Source organism: Protopterus annectens, chromosome 1.part0, assembly GCF_019279795.1.
Source record: "Protopterus annectens isolate FY-2018-M chromosome 1.part0, PAN1.0, whole genome shotgun sequence".
In the NCBI taxonomy this organism is placed as follows: domain Eukaryota; kingdom Metazoa; phylum Chordata; order Ceratodontiformes; family Protopteridae; genus Protopterus; species Protopterus annectens.
The window spans coordinates 1,386,265,374-1,386,282,854 of NC_056725.1; the positions used below are offsets into that span (position 1 = coordinate 1,386,265,374).

Genomic DNA, 17,481 nt, shown 5'->3' on the forward strand with positions numbered 1-17,481 from the left:
TGTCACATTTTACATTTTTGTTTTAATGAAAATCATGGAAAACAAAACACCCCAGAACACTCCCATAGCCCATTAACTTAAAACAAATGCACAGAATTATGTATATCTTTAAAACAAATGAAGTTTAACCCTCTTGCTAGGAATAATCATCCCAGATTGACAGCTGCATCTAAAGGTATTACTTAACCTAAAATGAAGGTTATCCATGCTAAAATGCATGCTACAGCCTTTGCCACAACTTACAGTAATTGCTGACTGTTCTTTTCTTTTCTTTATTCCCATCCCAGATTTGAACACAATCTGTATGCTTTCAGAAAACATTAACATTTAGCCTTAAGTAAAAGTACACTTGCTATCATTAAATAAAACTAAATTATACATTGCACTAGTAAATTCATTGAGGAATTTAGTTACCAAAAAGCTGTTCTTACTCACTTCCAGTAATTTCAAACTTGAGCTGCTTGTTCTTGTACCTTTTAATTTTCCGTTTCTCTTAGCAATGTCCAGGCATCTCAAGATGTATTGCCTTTACCTGTAGTCAGCTTGTTTCCATAGAAACATAACAGAATGTACAGCTGCCCTCATCTCTCAACTCACATTAATTGTTTATTTGCTAAGGGAAAACTATTCATTACATTCACAGCAGTCTCTTGTTTTTAAAGCCCACTTGCTTACACAAAAAACATGGCTTACAAGGGCATTAATCCAGGCATTCACCTATGCAAAGGTAAAAGAAAACATTTCAACTCTACATACACTATAATCAGTCCACTTTTACACATCTCCCACCCCAAAAGACCATGACTACATGTTATTAACTTAAAACATGCTTTTGTCCAGCCCTTCTGTTCTTAAATCATAATGCCTACACTTCTTAAACCTAGCAGAAGGGGGGAAAAGTACTTGTTTACTTTAACATCTTTATCACGTAGAACAATCACTGAAAATGCTTTACTATATAACATGCAATTTAAATCTTGAAATGTTTTGTAAAATACTGTTAACAAAACTTTTTACTTACTTTTTTCATTTTAGTGTCCTTCGAAACATTAATGACATGAAGCGAGGTATAAGCTTTTCGGTCCCCTACACAAGTTTAACAAAGCTGTTAGTCCAATATTTCTCAGCCACTTTTTCTTGTAAAGCCACATATCACAAATGTGATTGGTGCTTTATAGTTTCCCATTTATTCACTAATTTCAGTATTGCTGGTCTTCTTCCTGTTCATCTCACTCTCCCAACTGCAATTCAAGTCCAAAGTACTTCCAATTCTTCTAGTCCAAGTCTGATTTTGTTCCGTCTCTCAAGCACTTTTCTTTGAACATTGGAAATATTTCACTGGCAAAGTCCCTCTATGAGCTTTTTATAAGAAGAATGAGAAGCAGACTCCCATTCTGTTTGATGGCTCACTTTTTGTTGGACAAACTTTTGTATTTCTTCCTTTGCCTGTTCTGCATGAAAAAATTACTTGGTCCTCCAACTGGTTGCAGCAGCATGAATCCCACATCTGGCTCTTGATATTCCCTGACTGATGGGATAAATTTGCTTCTCTTCTGCCTGGTATGCAGTGAATAATCATTTTCCACAAACACTCTACTGTCTCCAGTTTTTAATATTTTGCCCTTCTGCCACAGTTTTGTCAGGAGCAACTATTGCTGCTGCTGTTATAATTGCATCTTCACTAATACAGGTCTTGGCTGTTTTCACATGGCCAGATTGAGGGCATACACATGGTGTGCCTCTTCAATTAAAAAGCCTGTTGCAGAAAAAAAAACGTCCAATTAAATATTTGTGCTTTCATAAAGTTAATACAGTCAGTTCCATCCAGTTTCTCTTGTACAGCAGAAAATCCAAGATCTTCTCTGCATGCTCTGTCGTCTAACACTACCATATTTTGAAACAACTGTTATTCTGCAGTCTCATACTCAGCCAGCCTTTTTATTTTGACCTCTGACTTTTGCAGGTTCATCAGTTCATTGTTTAAAGCTTCTTCCATTTTTTCCAGCCTTTTGTTATCTGAGATGATACACTGTTTCAGTGTTTCATCTATTTTAATCAGCACTAAACACATCTGATTTATTTTTTTCCTATAAATTACTGGAAGCCATCTCTTAAACCAAAGCTGAAGTTTGAACTGCTTTTCTGCTGAACAGCTAGCTGCAGGATACTTCCCAATCAATCACTCAGTCAGTGTTTTCAATTTACCTTTTCTAGTTGACTTTCTTGCACACTCTAAGTTTCTTCTCTTTGCTAGCATCCAGGCAGTGTGCTTACTAGCTAGTAACTGGATTTTACTAAAAGTGGCAGAATTAATGGCCCTAACCTATCAGTTTATTATTTTTTTTATTTTTTTACCCTGGAAGAGTTGAAATTAAGCTGTTGATCAGTGTGTAACCATCTTAGAAAGTCTGCCATAAAATTTTGACAGTCCAAATACTTCTTCAACTGCAAGTACCATAAGCAAGGTTGTTTCCCTAGCTACCATTCTCTACCTTAACTGAGATAAGGATGATCAGTAAGGAGTATCAGTTCATTACACTGGCAGTCCATGAGCTACTAGTTTCAGTAAAATATTTATGCTTACTAAATATCAAAAAAGTCTTTCTCTGTGTCATCAAAGTAACCTCAGAACAAAAGATGAGTTAGAGTTAACGTTCTATTAAATGGCTCACCTTGTAATTGCAGTGTTTGGTAGAATGTCACTTGGAGGTTAATGGGTTCAAATCCCAGGAGACCTGTATTTCTGTCTGGCAGTTAGCACAGAAGACAAAGGCTATCAGCTATTAACAAGCTACATCCTATGGTACAGTGTTTGATTCCTCAGTCTTCATTTGCCTACTGTGTGACCTTGAGCAAGTCACTTAACCAGATAAGGCATTGGGAATTTGGGCTAAGCTCCTTAATGGTCTCCTGTACTGCATGCCTAGCAATTGTCTATGACATATGGTGAATGTGTTGTACTATATCAACAGTCCTCTGTCTAGTCATATAACCTAACTCACTCTACTTCCACTACTTACCTCTAGCTTTACTTTCTTTCCTTCATTCCAAATCACTGACTTAACTTATCTCTGTCCAGCTCATGCCCGTTTCCACTACCACTGAGACAGCATAAAACAAATTATTTATAATCCCTCATATTCATCCCTGCCCTCTCAACATCTTTGTTACTTTGTAACTACTTGCAAAAGTGTGCATTTTTATGTCACTGCCTTTCTCAAAAATTCTAGTTTATGACTTGTATTGGATGTATAGTTATGTCTTTAAAACAGGAAATGTTTTTCTATGTGCATGGAATGATAAGGTCTTTTTTCTCTATATCCCTGGGTTGAGACTGAAATTGGTCAAATTTTGATCACTACTCAACCCTAGTTAACAAAATCAAATAAATACATAAAATATATATTTCCAATGTCCATCTCAAAACTATGTGGAAAACATGTGAGCATATTTAATTACTACAACTTTTTGTTAACAATGTATCAGGATGTAAACTAACTTCCTTTACTATGAACAGGTAGAAAGTAGCAGTCTGCATATTACCTCAAGTTTACCTCGTACTAGCTGGCTTCAGTTCTTATTAAACCTTAACAAAACAAAATGAAGATCCTGCTTGATAGATATTGTGTAAATTAAAATGCTTTTCCCCAATATACTGTGTATACAATGAAAGGAAATGTGCAAGGCCAAACAGCAGTTTTCAAAATAATATAAGCTAGGCAAACTCAGCATGACCCTTAAATGAAGATTCAACTCCTCGATGCCAAATGAAATTTAAACAGTCTTTGAAGTAATTGGAACTTGACTGGATCCTACTGCCATACTCTACACTTATGGAATCATATGGACAAGATACAAGCCAAAATGTCTTGTCAAACCTAGAAGGACCGACAGAAAATTTTGCATCAACTATGAAAAAATGCTAAAACTGCTCTCAGTAAAGGTGCTCTTCTTCCTACTAAGGAATATGTTCTACCATTCATCATAGGCACCACTATTACTAAACTCCTTAGAGCTTAAACATGGCTTAAAAGAATCTGCAGATGCAAACTTAAGTCAAATCTTGAGAAGCCCAACTGTCTTCCATTAAGCAAGGTTGTTGATTCGCCACTGTAGAGTTCAATCTTGCAACTTTAAAAAGGTAAATCACTGACATGCTATATCTTGCCACTCCTTCTGTTACAAACTTTAGTCTTCAATCACCACTGCAAGATAGTCTTTGCTAATCCATATGTACTTGTGTTTTTTCAGCAATAAGGCTTCTTTCACTCTTGAGTTACAGGTCTAGAATTAGATTCCTTATTATATTAAATCAACCCCCACCTTACCTTTATTAGACTCTATTCTGAAGAAGCAATACATTTTCTAAATGGTATAATTTGAACTTGGGCACAACTACCCAATTCAATTTTAGAGCTGTTGGTGTACAGCTTCCCTTATTGATGCTGCTTTGCAGAACACTGTTTGTACCTTGCTATGATACTTTTAGATGATTGTTTGCAACCTTGTAATGCTATTATCTGTACAGTGTATCACTGTTTCAGATGAAATTGAATCCCATGGTCCAAGTCCACCTACCTATACCCAAAATAGGTACAAGATGGTTAAAAAAAACTGTAATACACAGATTGTAATTAAATACTGTCAAAGTGCCAGTTCCACTGCTGATAAGACCATACAAAAATCTACAAACTGCTTTTCTTCTTCACTACAGGAAAAAAGTACAATTAAAACAAATTAGAAAGAACTAGAGGAAAAGAATAATTCCTCCCTGCTATGTCAGAAGGCAATATAACAGGGTACCAATGTGTTAAAAGGAAACAAACAGGAAATGTGCCAGTGGAATACAGCCTAGACAACTTCTGTTGACTGAAATTACCTTAAAAGACATTAATTGTTGTGCTGGTTTATATGAATAATAATGATTATAAAAGATACAAATTAGGTCATCCTTACCTGTCAGCTTTAATGTCTGCTTACTCAACTTTAATTTCAGTGCTTTATAACAAAGCACTTTACAAAACAGATAAAAACATGCAAGCAAATGTTACACAAAATTTTTGGAAAAACAGCTAAGTACAATGCTTAGTCTTAGCATAACAATGCCCAAGGTTTAAGTTTCAAAATCTAGGCACAGAATAGCTAAACACATTCAATACACCTTTAAAACATATCTGCCATTATATATAAACATTTTGCAGAGTATGAACAAATAACTGAATGAGGGCAAACTGTCTTATCACTATAAAACTTGATTTTGAAACAAATTTACAAAATTGATGACACAGATTTTGTCATTCTCAGTTCCTGAGTATGATGCAAACATTACAAGAAAAATGCAACAACATTCCCTGAAAATATTCATGTGTCCAGACTGCATTCTTGTTAAGATTTTGCAAGTTGAAGTGTTTTCTTTAGCTCCTGTAGCTGTAGGTTGCCTTGAGTGATCATCATACGAATAACATCCTGTAAATGAACAAATTAATTGACTTGGATGCATTTTTAAATACCTAAACTTATTAATTGTTCTTGTGTTTTGTTAAGTCAAAGGATAAAATATGGCAATGTATGTTACCTCTCCAATTTTTTGGTAAGTAAGTAAGCAATTTATTTCATAACCTTCCTATAAAAATATTGAAGAGCATTTGCTGGTTCAACATGGGCAACAACACACATCATATATCATTCAGTCTTAACAGCAGTTTGAATATTTTCTATGCTTAAATGTTTTGGGTGTTTAAACAATAAATAAAATACACACGCGCACACACACCTCAGTGGTGCAACAATTAGCACACTTGTCTTTGGTGCTGTAAGGTCAGAAGGCTGGGGTTTCTATTCCCACTCCAGGTGCTTGGATTACTTCCAGTATTGACACTGCAGTGCAGCATAAGGGGGTTGTTGCACACCTGAGTGTGCCATCCTTTGGAAGGCCTGATCCCCATCCAAATGAGTTGGTGGTTGTTCAGGTGGATGTAAAAGATTCCATTACATCTATCAAAAAGAGTAGAGCTAGTTCCCTGATGACCTGGCCATATTTCCCATACTACTACAAACACTATCTCGAGTCTCTCATGAAAAAGGTGAATAGCCTTGTGGGACTAACAAGGTCAACAAGGGATAAATAAAATAAATATATATATATATATATATATACACACACACACACACACACACACACACACACACACACACACACACATTTTTGAAATTTATAAATCATATAAATATATAGATTTCATGGCTTAGTGAGCAGAATGCATGCCACAAATCTGACACCTTCCTTTCCCGCCCCTGCACACACACAAAGCATCACTGCCAGTCTTCAAAGGGAATGCTGCATGGAGGACCCTATTCCACCCCCCCCCCCCGAGGATAGGCACTCTCATTCATTCCATGTCAACTCCAGCAACCACTAATGCAGCTAATCGAACACCAGTTATCTAGGCTACATTCAGGGCTTTAGGAAATAGGCTACATTCAGGGCTTTATTCCTATATGCTAATAGAATTGGCCAATACTATTTTTTTATATTTACCTATTGAGCTCTAACTTTAAACCACTTCCTGTACAGCCATAACAACCCCAAACTTGTCTCATTCTCTTCTGAAAGGCTCCAAATTCATTATCCCGACATAACCCTTTACAGTATGGGTCCTCTGAATTCATGACCTTGGTCGCAAGGGCCAAGCAATAAAACATCTATGAATGTGTACAGCAATCAGATGTTTTCATCCCCATGATAACTCAATTTTTCTAACCAAGGTGTAAAACCCAATACACACTGGACATCAGCATTTCTTCCACACATGATACTCTATGTGCCTGTTAAACCCTTGGTCTTAAATCTGACAGAAGCTTCTCCTGCTAGTCTTAAGTCATCAAGTCATATTGCAGCTAGTCCCCTACACCTTTCCAGCATTTAACACAGCAGGCCACTTGATGCTTGATCTCACCCTGTCAACTGTGACATTTGGAGATTTTGGCCTGCTCCCAAAAACAGGTTATGGGTGATCCAATTACACATTCTGTTTCCTTGACAAGGGGACATCTTACAGGATTTTTTTAATACGCTGTATCCTAGACTACTGAAAGTGCCTCAGAGATGCAATACAATACATTACTAACTGGCTGAATTGTCCTGGCAGAGAAATTCTAAATCCCTGCCTGTGAAATAGTGGACTGGAATATGATGTGGAGGTGCTACTTGGTAATACTTTGCCAAATATATAGTCTCAAATACAACTAATTCTGAAATCATAGTAAAGATAAGATGATAATGTTTTTTGGCCATACACCATTTTATTTGTTCATTCACAGCAAATAATTCTCAATTATTCATATAAAAATACCAATGTACTTCCATAAGTCTGCCTAGATGACAAACTGACAACAGCCCACACATAACTTTTGCGATAGACGGAGGGTTAACCATGATGCTGTGAAAGAAAGCTGAGCAGAGGCGAAGCAGTAGTAGAAAATCAGCTGGCTACTGAAAATGATTACGAAGACAAAGACGTACAGAAACTATCCATAATGGACAGATCCTAAGTGCCACCAAACACATCTAGTGACTTCTGCAGTGAAGACTTTCACTCTTTCACCGCATTTGGTATAGCACTAGTCAATTACCAATGCTTCAAGATAGAAAAGGACATTTAATAGGGTTGCCACCTTTCCCGGACTGCCCGGGAGTCTCCCGGATTTTTATAGCATCTCCCATCTCCCGGAAGTAATTAAAAAAACTCTGAAATGTCCAAGAATAATGACATTACACTCTTGCTTAACTGGAACTCAAGCAACAGGCATTCACTCATACACAATTGTGCTCACTCTCTCCCAGTCTCTCTCTCACACACACACACACACACCCACGCACAGTCACTAACTCATTCATACCTGCATTCATTCACACACAGCACTCAGTCTCCTGATGACACACACACACACACACACACACACACACACACACACACACACACACACACACACACATACACTTCCTCATTCATACCTGCATTCACTCACAGATCGCTCTCACTGTCTGTCACATGCACACACCCACTCAGGGCCCCAGCAAATGTCAAGTTAGTCTAAGTATCACCCTGTCACTGCCACCACTTCTATCCATCTTTTTAGTTCATGCTGCAGGCTTTTAGGAGTAGTACACACAGACTGACCTGTAGCTACAATGATCTTATTACAACAGGCATACATACCACACTGTGTTGGCCCATCTCACAAAGGGACATTTTACAGTTACTGGCATTTAGGTGTAACAAGGATACATTACAACAACTCTATGTACAGGGGAGAACTAATGTGCAATGGAACCCTAGGCACTGCTTACTGTTTAAAAAAACACACCCTCCAGAGTTTCCCCTCTGTTTGCCCCATGTTGGGCTTCCCACTTATGCACAATACTTTTTTTTCCTTCCATTTCTCACATTTTACCTTTTTTCTTCAGCTTTTTCATGAAGCCATAACTTTATATATGCTCTAAAGTGCTTTTTAAGTTTATTTATTTTTTACCCAATGATGGCTTGAACAGAAATGATGATCAAGGAAAGAAATTCAATATTGTTGTTCAGCTTTAGTTTTCCTTCCGTCTTTTCAATATACTTTCTTGAGCAGGACAGCACAGTAATAACCATTTAGGAAATAACTCAGTTAAGCCAGTGCCCCCAGAAGCTAGAGCATTTCCCAACCTTTTAATCCAAAAGTGGCCTAAACAAAATCGTGTGAGAAAAAAGAATTTCAGTCTTATTTTTTTCTTTCAATGAAGACAAGTTGTATCCAAGGCTTAAAATTCAAAGCTGACAAAAATAGTAGCTCAAAATAAATTAACAAGTCAATTGTTGTGAGGATACACAGATCATGGAATACTGCCTGCCTCCTAATCCTCCCAAAAAGACAGTCACTGCCTATGCAACCCTCTAGTGTTAGATTGGGATGAAAGCAGAGATTCAAATGGCCACAGTCATATATTTCAAGTGACTTCTGAAATACATATACATAGCATGCCTACTTACTCTTTGATCCTAACCCCCAAAGGCAACCAGCTGTATATGTGCCTGATGTTTGATTGTGAGGAAAGTGAAAATAAATAATGACTGCAGTAATGTATTCTACTTTGCTGCTAAAGTAACTTTCTTTATATACCTCTGAGGTCTGTTAGAAAAGTAAAGGAAATGATAACCACACAATCCCCAGCACCCTCATAACCTACGGTAAATTTCTGTTCACAAACATCTGAGCAAGGATGTTTTAGAATGTTTGTGGTTGAAGACAAAGGCTATTATCAGTTTTATCCTAACAGGGTCATATAATAACTCCATTCAGGCTAAAGAGTGCAATCAGAAAATGAAACCATTTTTTTTCTCATTTTTTCCTCAACCAAAAACAGCTTTTTTGGGGTCCCCACAGTCAAGGATGATTAAGGGAGCCTCCTGTATCCATTTATGCAGTTTACAGATTCCTAGAAGATCTAAGTGTCTGAATGCTCTGTGATATATTTTATGCCTTACTTTTGAAATATAATCACTTGTTAGCTACATTTTTATTGATACCCTGAAGAATAATGTGTGTGTTCCGCATTATTGGATATGTGCATTGATAAAGGTCTGTGATATTTTTTACACACACACACACACACACACACACACACACACACACACACATCACAGCAATGCTAATTTTGCACTTATTTCAGCAAGTACATTGCATAACACTAGTACTACTACACAAGATCAGTGACTGCATTTAGCAGTCATCAAACAGCAACAGGGATAAGTCACTTTTATTTACCTCAATGAGGAGTAAATTAATACCTATCACTATCCCTGATTTCACAGATATTCCTGATTTTGTCTCATAATTTTGCTCTGTCACAATAAATCCAGTCATCAGAGTTTTATACTTATTGTCTAAAAATGTGTGTTGAAAAAATGTTATTAGAGTAACTTTTTAAATGAATTAGAGTAATATATAAAATGTGTTCCTCATTTTGAGACTTTATTATGCTATTATTTGGTGCAAGCTATTATTTTTATCACTGAACAGAATTCTTCAGCAAATATGTTGGGAGTTATAGTATCAGTTGTTCTGCCAGTATGTATAAAAACCTTGAAAGAGAAACCATTTCTGAAGATTAGAAGCATCAGCTCTTCTTAAACTCCTATGTTCATTACAGCTTTGTCCTAACAGGGTCATATCACAGTCCTTTTCCCCAACCAACAGGTTATTGCAGGTACCTAAAACTGGCTATGTTGTTAAGTTTAGTGAAGAGGATGTCCCACAACAGGGCTTAACTCGGCTGGATCATTATATCATTGGTAAAATATTTAATGAAATTGTAAAGCTTGTTACCTGACAAAATACTGTTACTACAACTAAAGATGTTTGAATTGTGAAGGAGATTACCTGCTTTATTAAGTATACAAGACTGCTGTACTAGCTTTTGTTGGTTTGACAGACATGTTACAAAATATCAAGATAAGATAACCACCCACTTACACATTTATTCATACATCGCTGTCTCTCTCTCACATGCACACAGCCTCACGCACACACTTATTCATTCACACATTGCAGTCACTCTCCTGATCTCTCTCTCACACACACACACATCTACTTTCTGACTAGGATTGCCACCTCTCCATTTTTTTTCCAGACTATCCAGAAATCAAATTGATTCTCCAGTAGTCCGGAAAACATTGTACAAACTCCAGTACTCAGTTTCAAAATGGAAAACAGACTACCAGAGTTTGTTACATCGGTTGAGTTACTATGCCTTTTTTTTTTTTTTTTTTTTTTTTTTTTTTTTAAATCAGCTAAAAGCAAGCATCAGGAATGGAAAAAGTGGGTGTTCCCCCATCAACTGATGTCATAATGACATCACAAAATAGCTGGGACATGGGTGGGAGAGGGGGTGGGAATGGGCGGAGTAATGGGTGATGCAGGGGGCGTGACCTTACTCCAGTTTTAGCCACAATTAAAGGTGGCAACCCTAAATCCTTTGGATTCCTGAAGCTGTCTAGAAGAGCATCTGTAATATGTATATATCTTTGAATAAGCAAGCAAGTTGTAAATATAAAAGACTGGAAATGTATGATGATATGAAAAGTATCTTTAAAAGATCAGCTATTCAGCAGACCCTTAAACACAAATAAATAATTTCATGCAAAGTAAAAACATCATTCCAGAGTTGTAAATGCCATTACATTAGAGATAAACAATGATTCTCAGCAGTATAATCCTTTCAAACACTTGCATGACTATTATTAAGTGACAATGATATAAGCACTTAATAGGTCAGATTTCAAAATCTAGCAATAACATCAACAGATTAAGTCTTTAACCAAGGTCTGATGTTCACCTACTTTTCACTCTAGGTAATGTGCCAAAAAGCTGTTCTTTGTCAATAACTAAGCAAATTAGTTTTAGATGTAGATTACACTGAATAAATACGGCATTTATAATAAAAAAGACTTAAGGCAAAAAAGTCTGAACCAATAATACTCCAGACAGTGATGTTCGATCTGTGTTTCAATCAGATAAGTAAATGCCCTAAAAGAAACATTTGCTTCCAACCTTGACAACGTTTTAGTATGACTAGACATAAATGTTACCAAGCAATATTGTTGAAGGTTGAATAGTAAATTAAATAGCATATTTATTATAAAGTAACACTGACATTCCTTTTAGACTGAATATTCAAACAGCTGTAATGCATTATCTAGGTTGCTGTTTTAAGGATTTAGAAGTGTTCATCAGTTCTAGAAGTGGAACAACCTCTGAAGCCCTATGATGCCATTTTCACAACCTTATAACTGCAGAACTAACGTAAAAATACTGTTATAATATATGCTAGTATGTCTTTAACAAAGGGGACTACTCCTGCTAGGCAATGCATGCCATGTGGTATCTCCTTCTATAGTTGGCAGTCACAGTACAGACCTTAAGGAGGCTTTTAATACTTCCACTGTATGTCTGTAATCGATGACTATCTGATAAATATTCTAAATGAATACATTTGTTCTTCAAGATGATGAGCAGTTAGCAGTTCAGAAATATAATTCAAAGATTGAAATTCATTTTTAAAATGAAGTCATCATTTTATCTTTCACTCTTATAATGACTCATTGGGAGCCCTTAACAGTATTTTCTTCTTTCATGGAAAGATGGTCCCATTGCGATTTAACAGAAGACTGGAAGCTGTGGATCAAGATATTCAATTTACTCCTCACTGTAAGTAAAACTGCCAAAATGCCTGAAAAGTTAGCATGCCAAGTTTTTGCACATCACACGGGAGAAGGCTTGGACTGTATTCAGTTGTTTTGCTTTTCAAGGAAAAGGAAAAGATAAAATAGCAATAATAAGGATGAAATTCAGAAATTATTGTGAGCTCAGAAAGCAAACTTGTCATTTATTCATTATTTATTCTTTACAAGGGAACATGGCATAACAGAAGCTATAAATGTGCATGTTGCTGAGCTAAAAAATAATCAGTCCAAAGGCTACTACTGGTAATGGTGAAGTACAGACTGGATATTCCCCTCACTGCTCGCATGTGTGAGTACTTAACGTTCTGCAGTGGGTCAGTATTTTTAGTGCCAAATAAGTGGAAAAACAATTTATGTGGTGTAGTCTCCATGTGACAAGTTATTGAAAAAGAAAGCTGAGATGCAACTGAGTTCACAGAAACATTTAGATGTGGTTACTAATCACAATTTGACTGAATATGAGACCACAATCCCCAGAGAAGTGTCTAGTGTGCAGTGTTATAAGTGACCATCAACCAATATCCCAGAAAGAATTCCTTTTGGGCTTCAAGGAACTAAAATGACGCTGGACAACTTTAAAACAACGAACAACAAATAAAATGAGGAAATGACTAAAGCCATGACTTTACATTTGACTCCCACTGAGGAACTTCAATCTTGGTAAAGCAATACACATGGTTAGAATATCAGTCTTCAATCTGAGCATGAAATGTTACAAAAACTGGTAGATTAGGAAGACTGAACTTGGCAGAAAAATAATATCTTCCAAGAAGGTGGAAGACAAGGTCTGTTCAACGTACATTCAAAATAACCAGAATAGGCTGCGTGCGGGTCAAATAAGCAATGAGCAGGCCCACAAAGTTTGCATGCTAAGTTGGAATATAGATGGAGCAAGGCCATGGCACGAACTGGTCAAATTTGAGTTACAAGCTGAAGGATCCAATAGTGATACTGCTGCAGTCATCAAACAAGATGCAACAAACTGGGACAATAAATATTGTTTTAAAATTATACTGTGTGCAAAGAAAAGAGGGCACAATTCATGGAATTTATTAAAGAGTCATAATGAAACAACTGAAACTTTAGGTCCTATACTCAGCCTTGTAAAAATGCATTTTATTAAGGGATATAAGGCATTCCTGGATTCAAAGGAACCACTAAAACTTATAAAAGAATTTAATCCAGTCAAGTGAAAGGAGGGAGCTCAATTACAGTGCCTGAGGAGGGAAAAGGGCCTTTGTTATCAGAGCAAGTTAAAGCAGAGAGTTTGCCTATAAATTGGCTGAAGACAGTTTCTATGAAGATCAGTAGGCCAGGAGGTGTTGCCAATTTTCTAATGAAGACAGCCCCCCCCACACACACACACAAAAAAAAAATGGCACAAACTGTTGAAAAAGATTTGGATGAGTTTTTGAAGTTACTTTGATTGGAGCATTTAGGAAGGGTCAGTGTTTTCTGGGTTGGTTTAGATTCAAACATGGAGCACCAGTAGTTTAGAATCACAATGGGAGGACATAACTGCATCACTAATAAAAGAGTACGTTGTAATAGGGTTGTAATGGAAGGTATTTTCTTGCATATTTGGCTATAAAAATATAAATAAGACAAGAATTAACAGCAAATATAATATGGGAAATACCTGATGAAAGGAGGCTCTTGTAACCAAATGAACTTGGAGAAATAGTGAAATAAGACCTGGCCTTTGTCAGTGGTAGAGGGGCTTGCATTACAACTTCTGAGAAAATTAAACAATACTGCAACAAGACAATGATGCAGCTGTAGAAGTTAATGATTTTAGAAGTGAAATGGTGTTTGTTGCAAAGATTTTGTATCGAACTTAATGTGTCAAAAGAAAGACTGTTAATCATAGATAAACTAATAATTAAAATGTACTTTAGTGATCATATAAAAAGTCAATTCACTGCAGAAATGTTAACTTTAATGATCAATGTCTAGAAGCAATTGGAGAGAATGATGGGGGGAATGCACTGGACAAGTGGTTTAAACAGCTTTCTAATGATAAAATGATGGTCATGTTAGCATCTGACTGCAAAACTTGGCATTTTACTTAATGGTTTGGTTTGTTGTTTAATTGTGTTACTCAACTTTTTTTTACACATTTCTGTTACAGACCACACAGGCTATTAAGGAATGCATGTGGGAGATTTATTATTCAACAAAAGATGGGTTTCATTACTTTGAATGTGAATGGCCTGACTAACCTAAACTAAGCTGCAAAGGATTATGGGACACGTACAGGCCTTAAGACTGTAAACTGTAAGCCCTAAAAGAAATCCATTTGAATGCATAACTGTATGCTGAATTAGTATGAGGTTATCGAAGTAAAAGGTTTGATTCACAATACATGGGCATTGGATAAGAGGGGAAATTTTGCTGGTGGCAAATACATATCCATTAATGGTGCACAACAACCTGACAGATGACTAAGGTTGTTATGCACCAGTAAAGGGATTTATTAGGATGTGAAAAGTAACTAGGTTTAGTATATGTACACTACTTGGGGATTCAGCGATCAAGAGAGAGTTGCATTTGTTTTTCAGCAAAGGGTGTCATTGTTTATGGGACAATGAAATACAGTAATGAATGTAAATTAGGTTAAGAGGGAATGAAGGCCACACAGTTACCCTGATTAGGAAAGTATGTGGACTAATATGCCAAATTATTGGACCTTATGGATGCAGATTTTGTTCCCTATTGAGGATAGAGAAGATATTTACAACAGTAAAGTATGCATACATGGTGAGCAAAAAAATCATGTCAAATTTTTAGATCACTCACATCTGCAATCTAAAGTAAATATTGTGGAGAAATACTAGTGATTTACAAACATGTACCTGAAGCAGTTCACATTTGCTATATGGTTTATGGGTGATGACAAGATAGAGTAGATGGGACTGCCAGAGGATATCTGTATGCTATTCTTGTATCAGTTTAAGAGTGACCTACACACTGCAGTGGAACTCTACACAGATGATTGCTACAGGAACTGAACAACAAAGAATTTGATGGGGATGAGATTTATAGACTGGAAACAACAGCATTCTCAGAAGGTATCTGAAAGGCTATGAGATAGGCATGATGCACAGCTGCCCTGGGATTGTGTGTAAACCGCAGAGGTATTTCATACAGATTATCAAATCATGCATGAAGGGGACACCAGGTGGAGTCAGAATGAGAACCAGATGGACAAGCTGAACTTCTGACCAGACCTATTCATCATGGAAAAAATCCTTAGAAATAATGGCAGCCAAGCAGCAAAACATAACTCGTCTTTATAAAGTCATCTCACCTCTATAAAAGTTTGTTCTTTCTAGTCGATACTATGTAATAAAGTATTCCAGAGCAATGTATTTCTGTTATAATAGAAACAGTAATCCTTAAAAGGGCAAGGACATAATTTTGGCATTTTTCTATATATTAATCTGTATTTTAAATCATGACTACAAATTGTTTATGGCTATACTGGCCACAGTTATGGTACACTGACTTCTGGCTGTAATTAGCCTTTACTGATGGGAAGGCAGATGTTTGACAATATACTGAAACATGACTGTAGTTATTTGGCCCACCCTGAGTAGAAGATTTGATAGTGGCCAGCTTGGATAGAGAGAAAGCTCCTGATAGGAAAGAATGGTACTAAGCAACTACAGCACTGCTAGCCCTAGGCGGTACACAAGGATTTGTTGATGTAATGATGGTCATTTATAAAAGATTGGCAGCCAGAGTTAAAAGTGATGCAAGCCTGACTCCCCACTTTCTGTTAAGAAGACAATCTAGGCAGGGGAATCTAATGTCCCTTCTTTTGTTTTTGGTATTATCTAATGTTACTGATAGCCTGGATTAAACAGTTTAACTTGCACGGTAATTGAGTGGGGAAGGAAGAGTTTATGACATCAACACATCATCATCAAGAGGAAGCTGCAGTATGATTGTATTACAGAAGAAGAAAGAAACCACCTCATGTGACTAGAAAGTACCTGCTGTTGTTAAAATCACTTTTTTAATGTACAAGAATAAGAAGTTATGTGCCTACCATAACGTTCCATGTTAGTTGTCTTCTTCTCGCCTTCTTTCTTGTTGGTTGGGTTCAGAGCCGACTCTCAGCTCTGACTCGGCCATTTTTAAAGCTCGAGAGCTACTTACTGGCTCGAGGCCTCCCTATATCACACAATGCCTGGCGCTAGACCCCCAGATCTCATTTGGAAGACCTAACACCATAATAATACAAGAGGACAACTGTCCCAAAAGCAAGACTTCAGCTAGAGGGCTGACGAAAAAGGTAGAGGACATAAAACGGTAAAGACTCAGCCAGTGACAAGACTCATAGGAGGACTCTTCTCGGTCCATCTAGGCTAGGGGGATGGAGGGTGGGATGCAAGAAAGAAGGCGAGAAGATGACAACTAACATGGAACATTATGGTAGGTACATAACTTCTTAATGTTAAGTTGTCTCTCTCGCCTTCATTCTTGCTGGTTGGGACAGCGTACCTAGCACCTTAGTCCTGGGTGGCTCATCGGAACAGACTCTTGAGCACAGTGGAACCAAAATCAGCTCTGCTCCTAGAGGCCAGATCCAATTTATAATGTGAAATGAAGGTATGAGGGGTGGCCCATGTGGCCGCCGCACAAATGGCTCCCATAGGTAGCCTTGATTGAAAAGCTACTGACGTAGCTAAAGCCCTAGTAGAGTGGCCTTTAGGTTTAGCAGGGAGTTCTTTATTCCTCAACTGATAGACAAGGGTAATAATAGAAGACAACCACCTGGATAAGGTTACTTTAGACACTGGTCGACCTTGTTTACCCTCCGCATAGGACAGGAAGAGTTGGTCTGATTTCCTTATTTGCTCAGTCCTATGCAAATAAAAACGTAATTGCCTATGAACGTCCAACTGGTGTAACTTGTGTTCAGCTTTGTTGGAATAATTTGGAAAAAAGACTGGCAAATCGATGGATTGATTCAAATTGTTCTCGGAGGGGACCTTAGGAAGGAACGAAGGATTAGTCCTGAGTGAAACTCTATCCTTATGGAAAACTAGATAAGGAGGACGAACACAAAGGGCTTGAAGTTCAGAAACTCTCCTCGCTGAAGTAATGGCCACCAAAAAGAGGGTTTTTCAAGAAAGCAATTTCAAGGAGCAGGAAGCTGCCGGTTCAAAGGGAGGCAGTATCAAGGAAG

At 37.2% G+C, this 17,481-nt stretch overlaps 1 protein-coding gene across 1 annotated transcript in view; it reads right to left on the reverse strand.

Moving 5' to 3' along the window:
• Positions 1-4,946: 4,946 nt before the first annotated feature.
• Positions 4,947-17,481, reverse strand: part of LYRM2 (LYR motif containing 2) — a 102,341-nt gene continuing 89,806 nt past the window's right edge. The window contains exon 3 of the mRNA XM_044067168.1: positions 4,947-5,466. Within this exon, the coding sequence (XP_043923103.1) occupies positions 5,386-5,466 (81 nt within the window). The 3' untranslated portion in view covers positions 4,947-5,385. The remainder of the gene's footprint in view (positions 5,467-17,481) is intronic.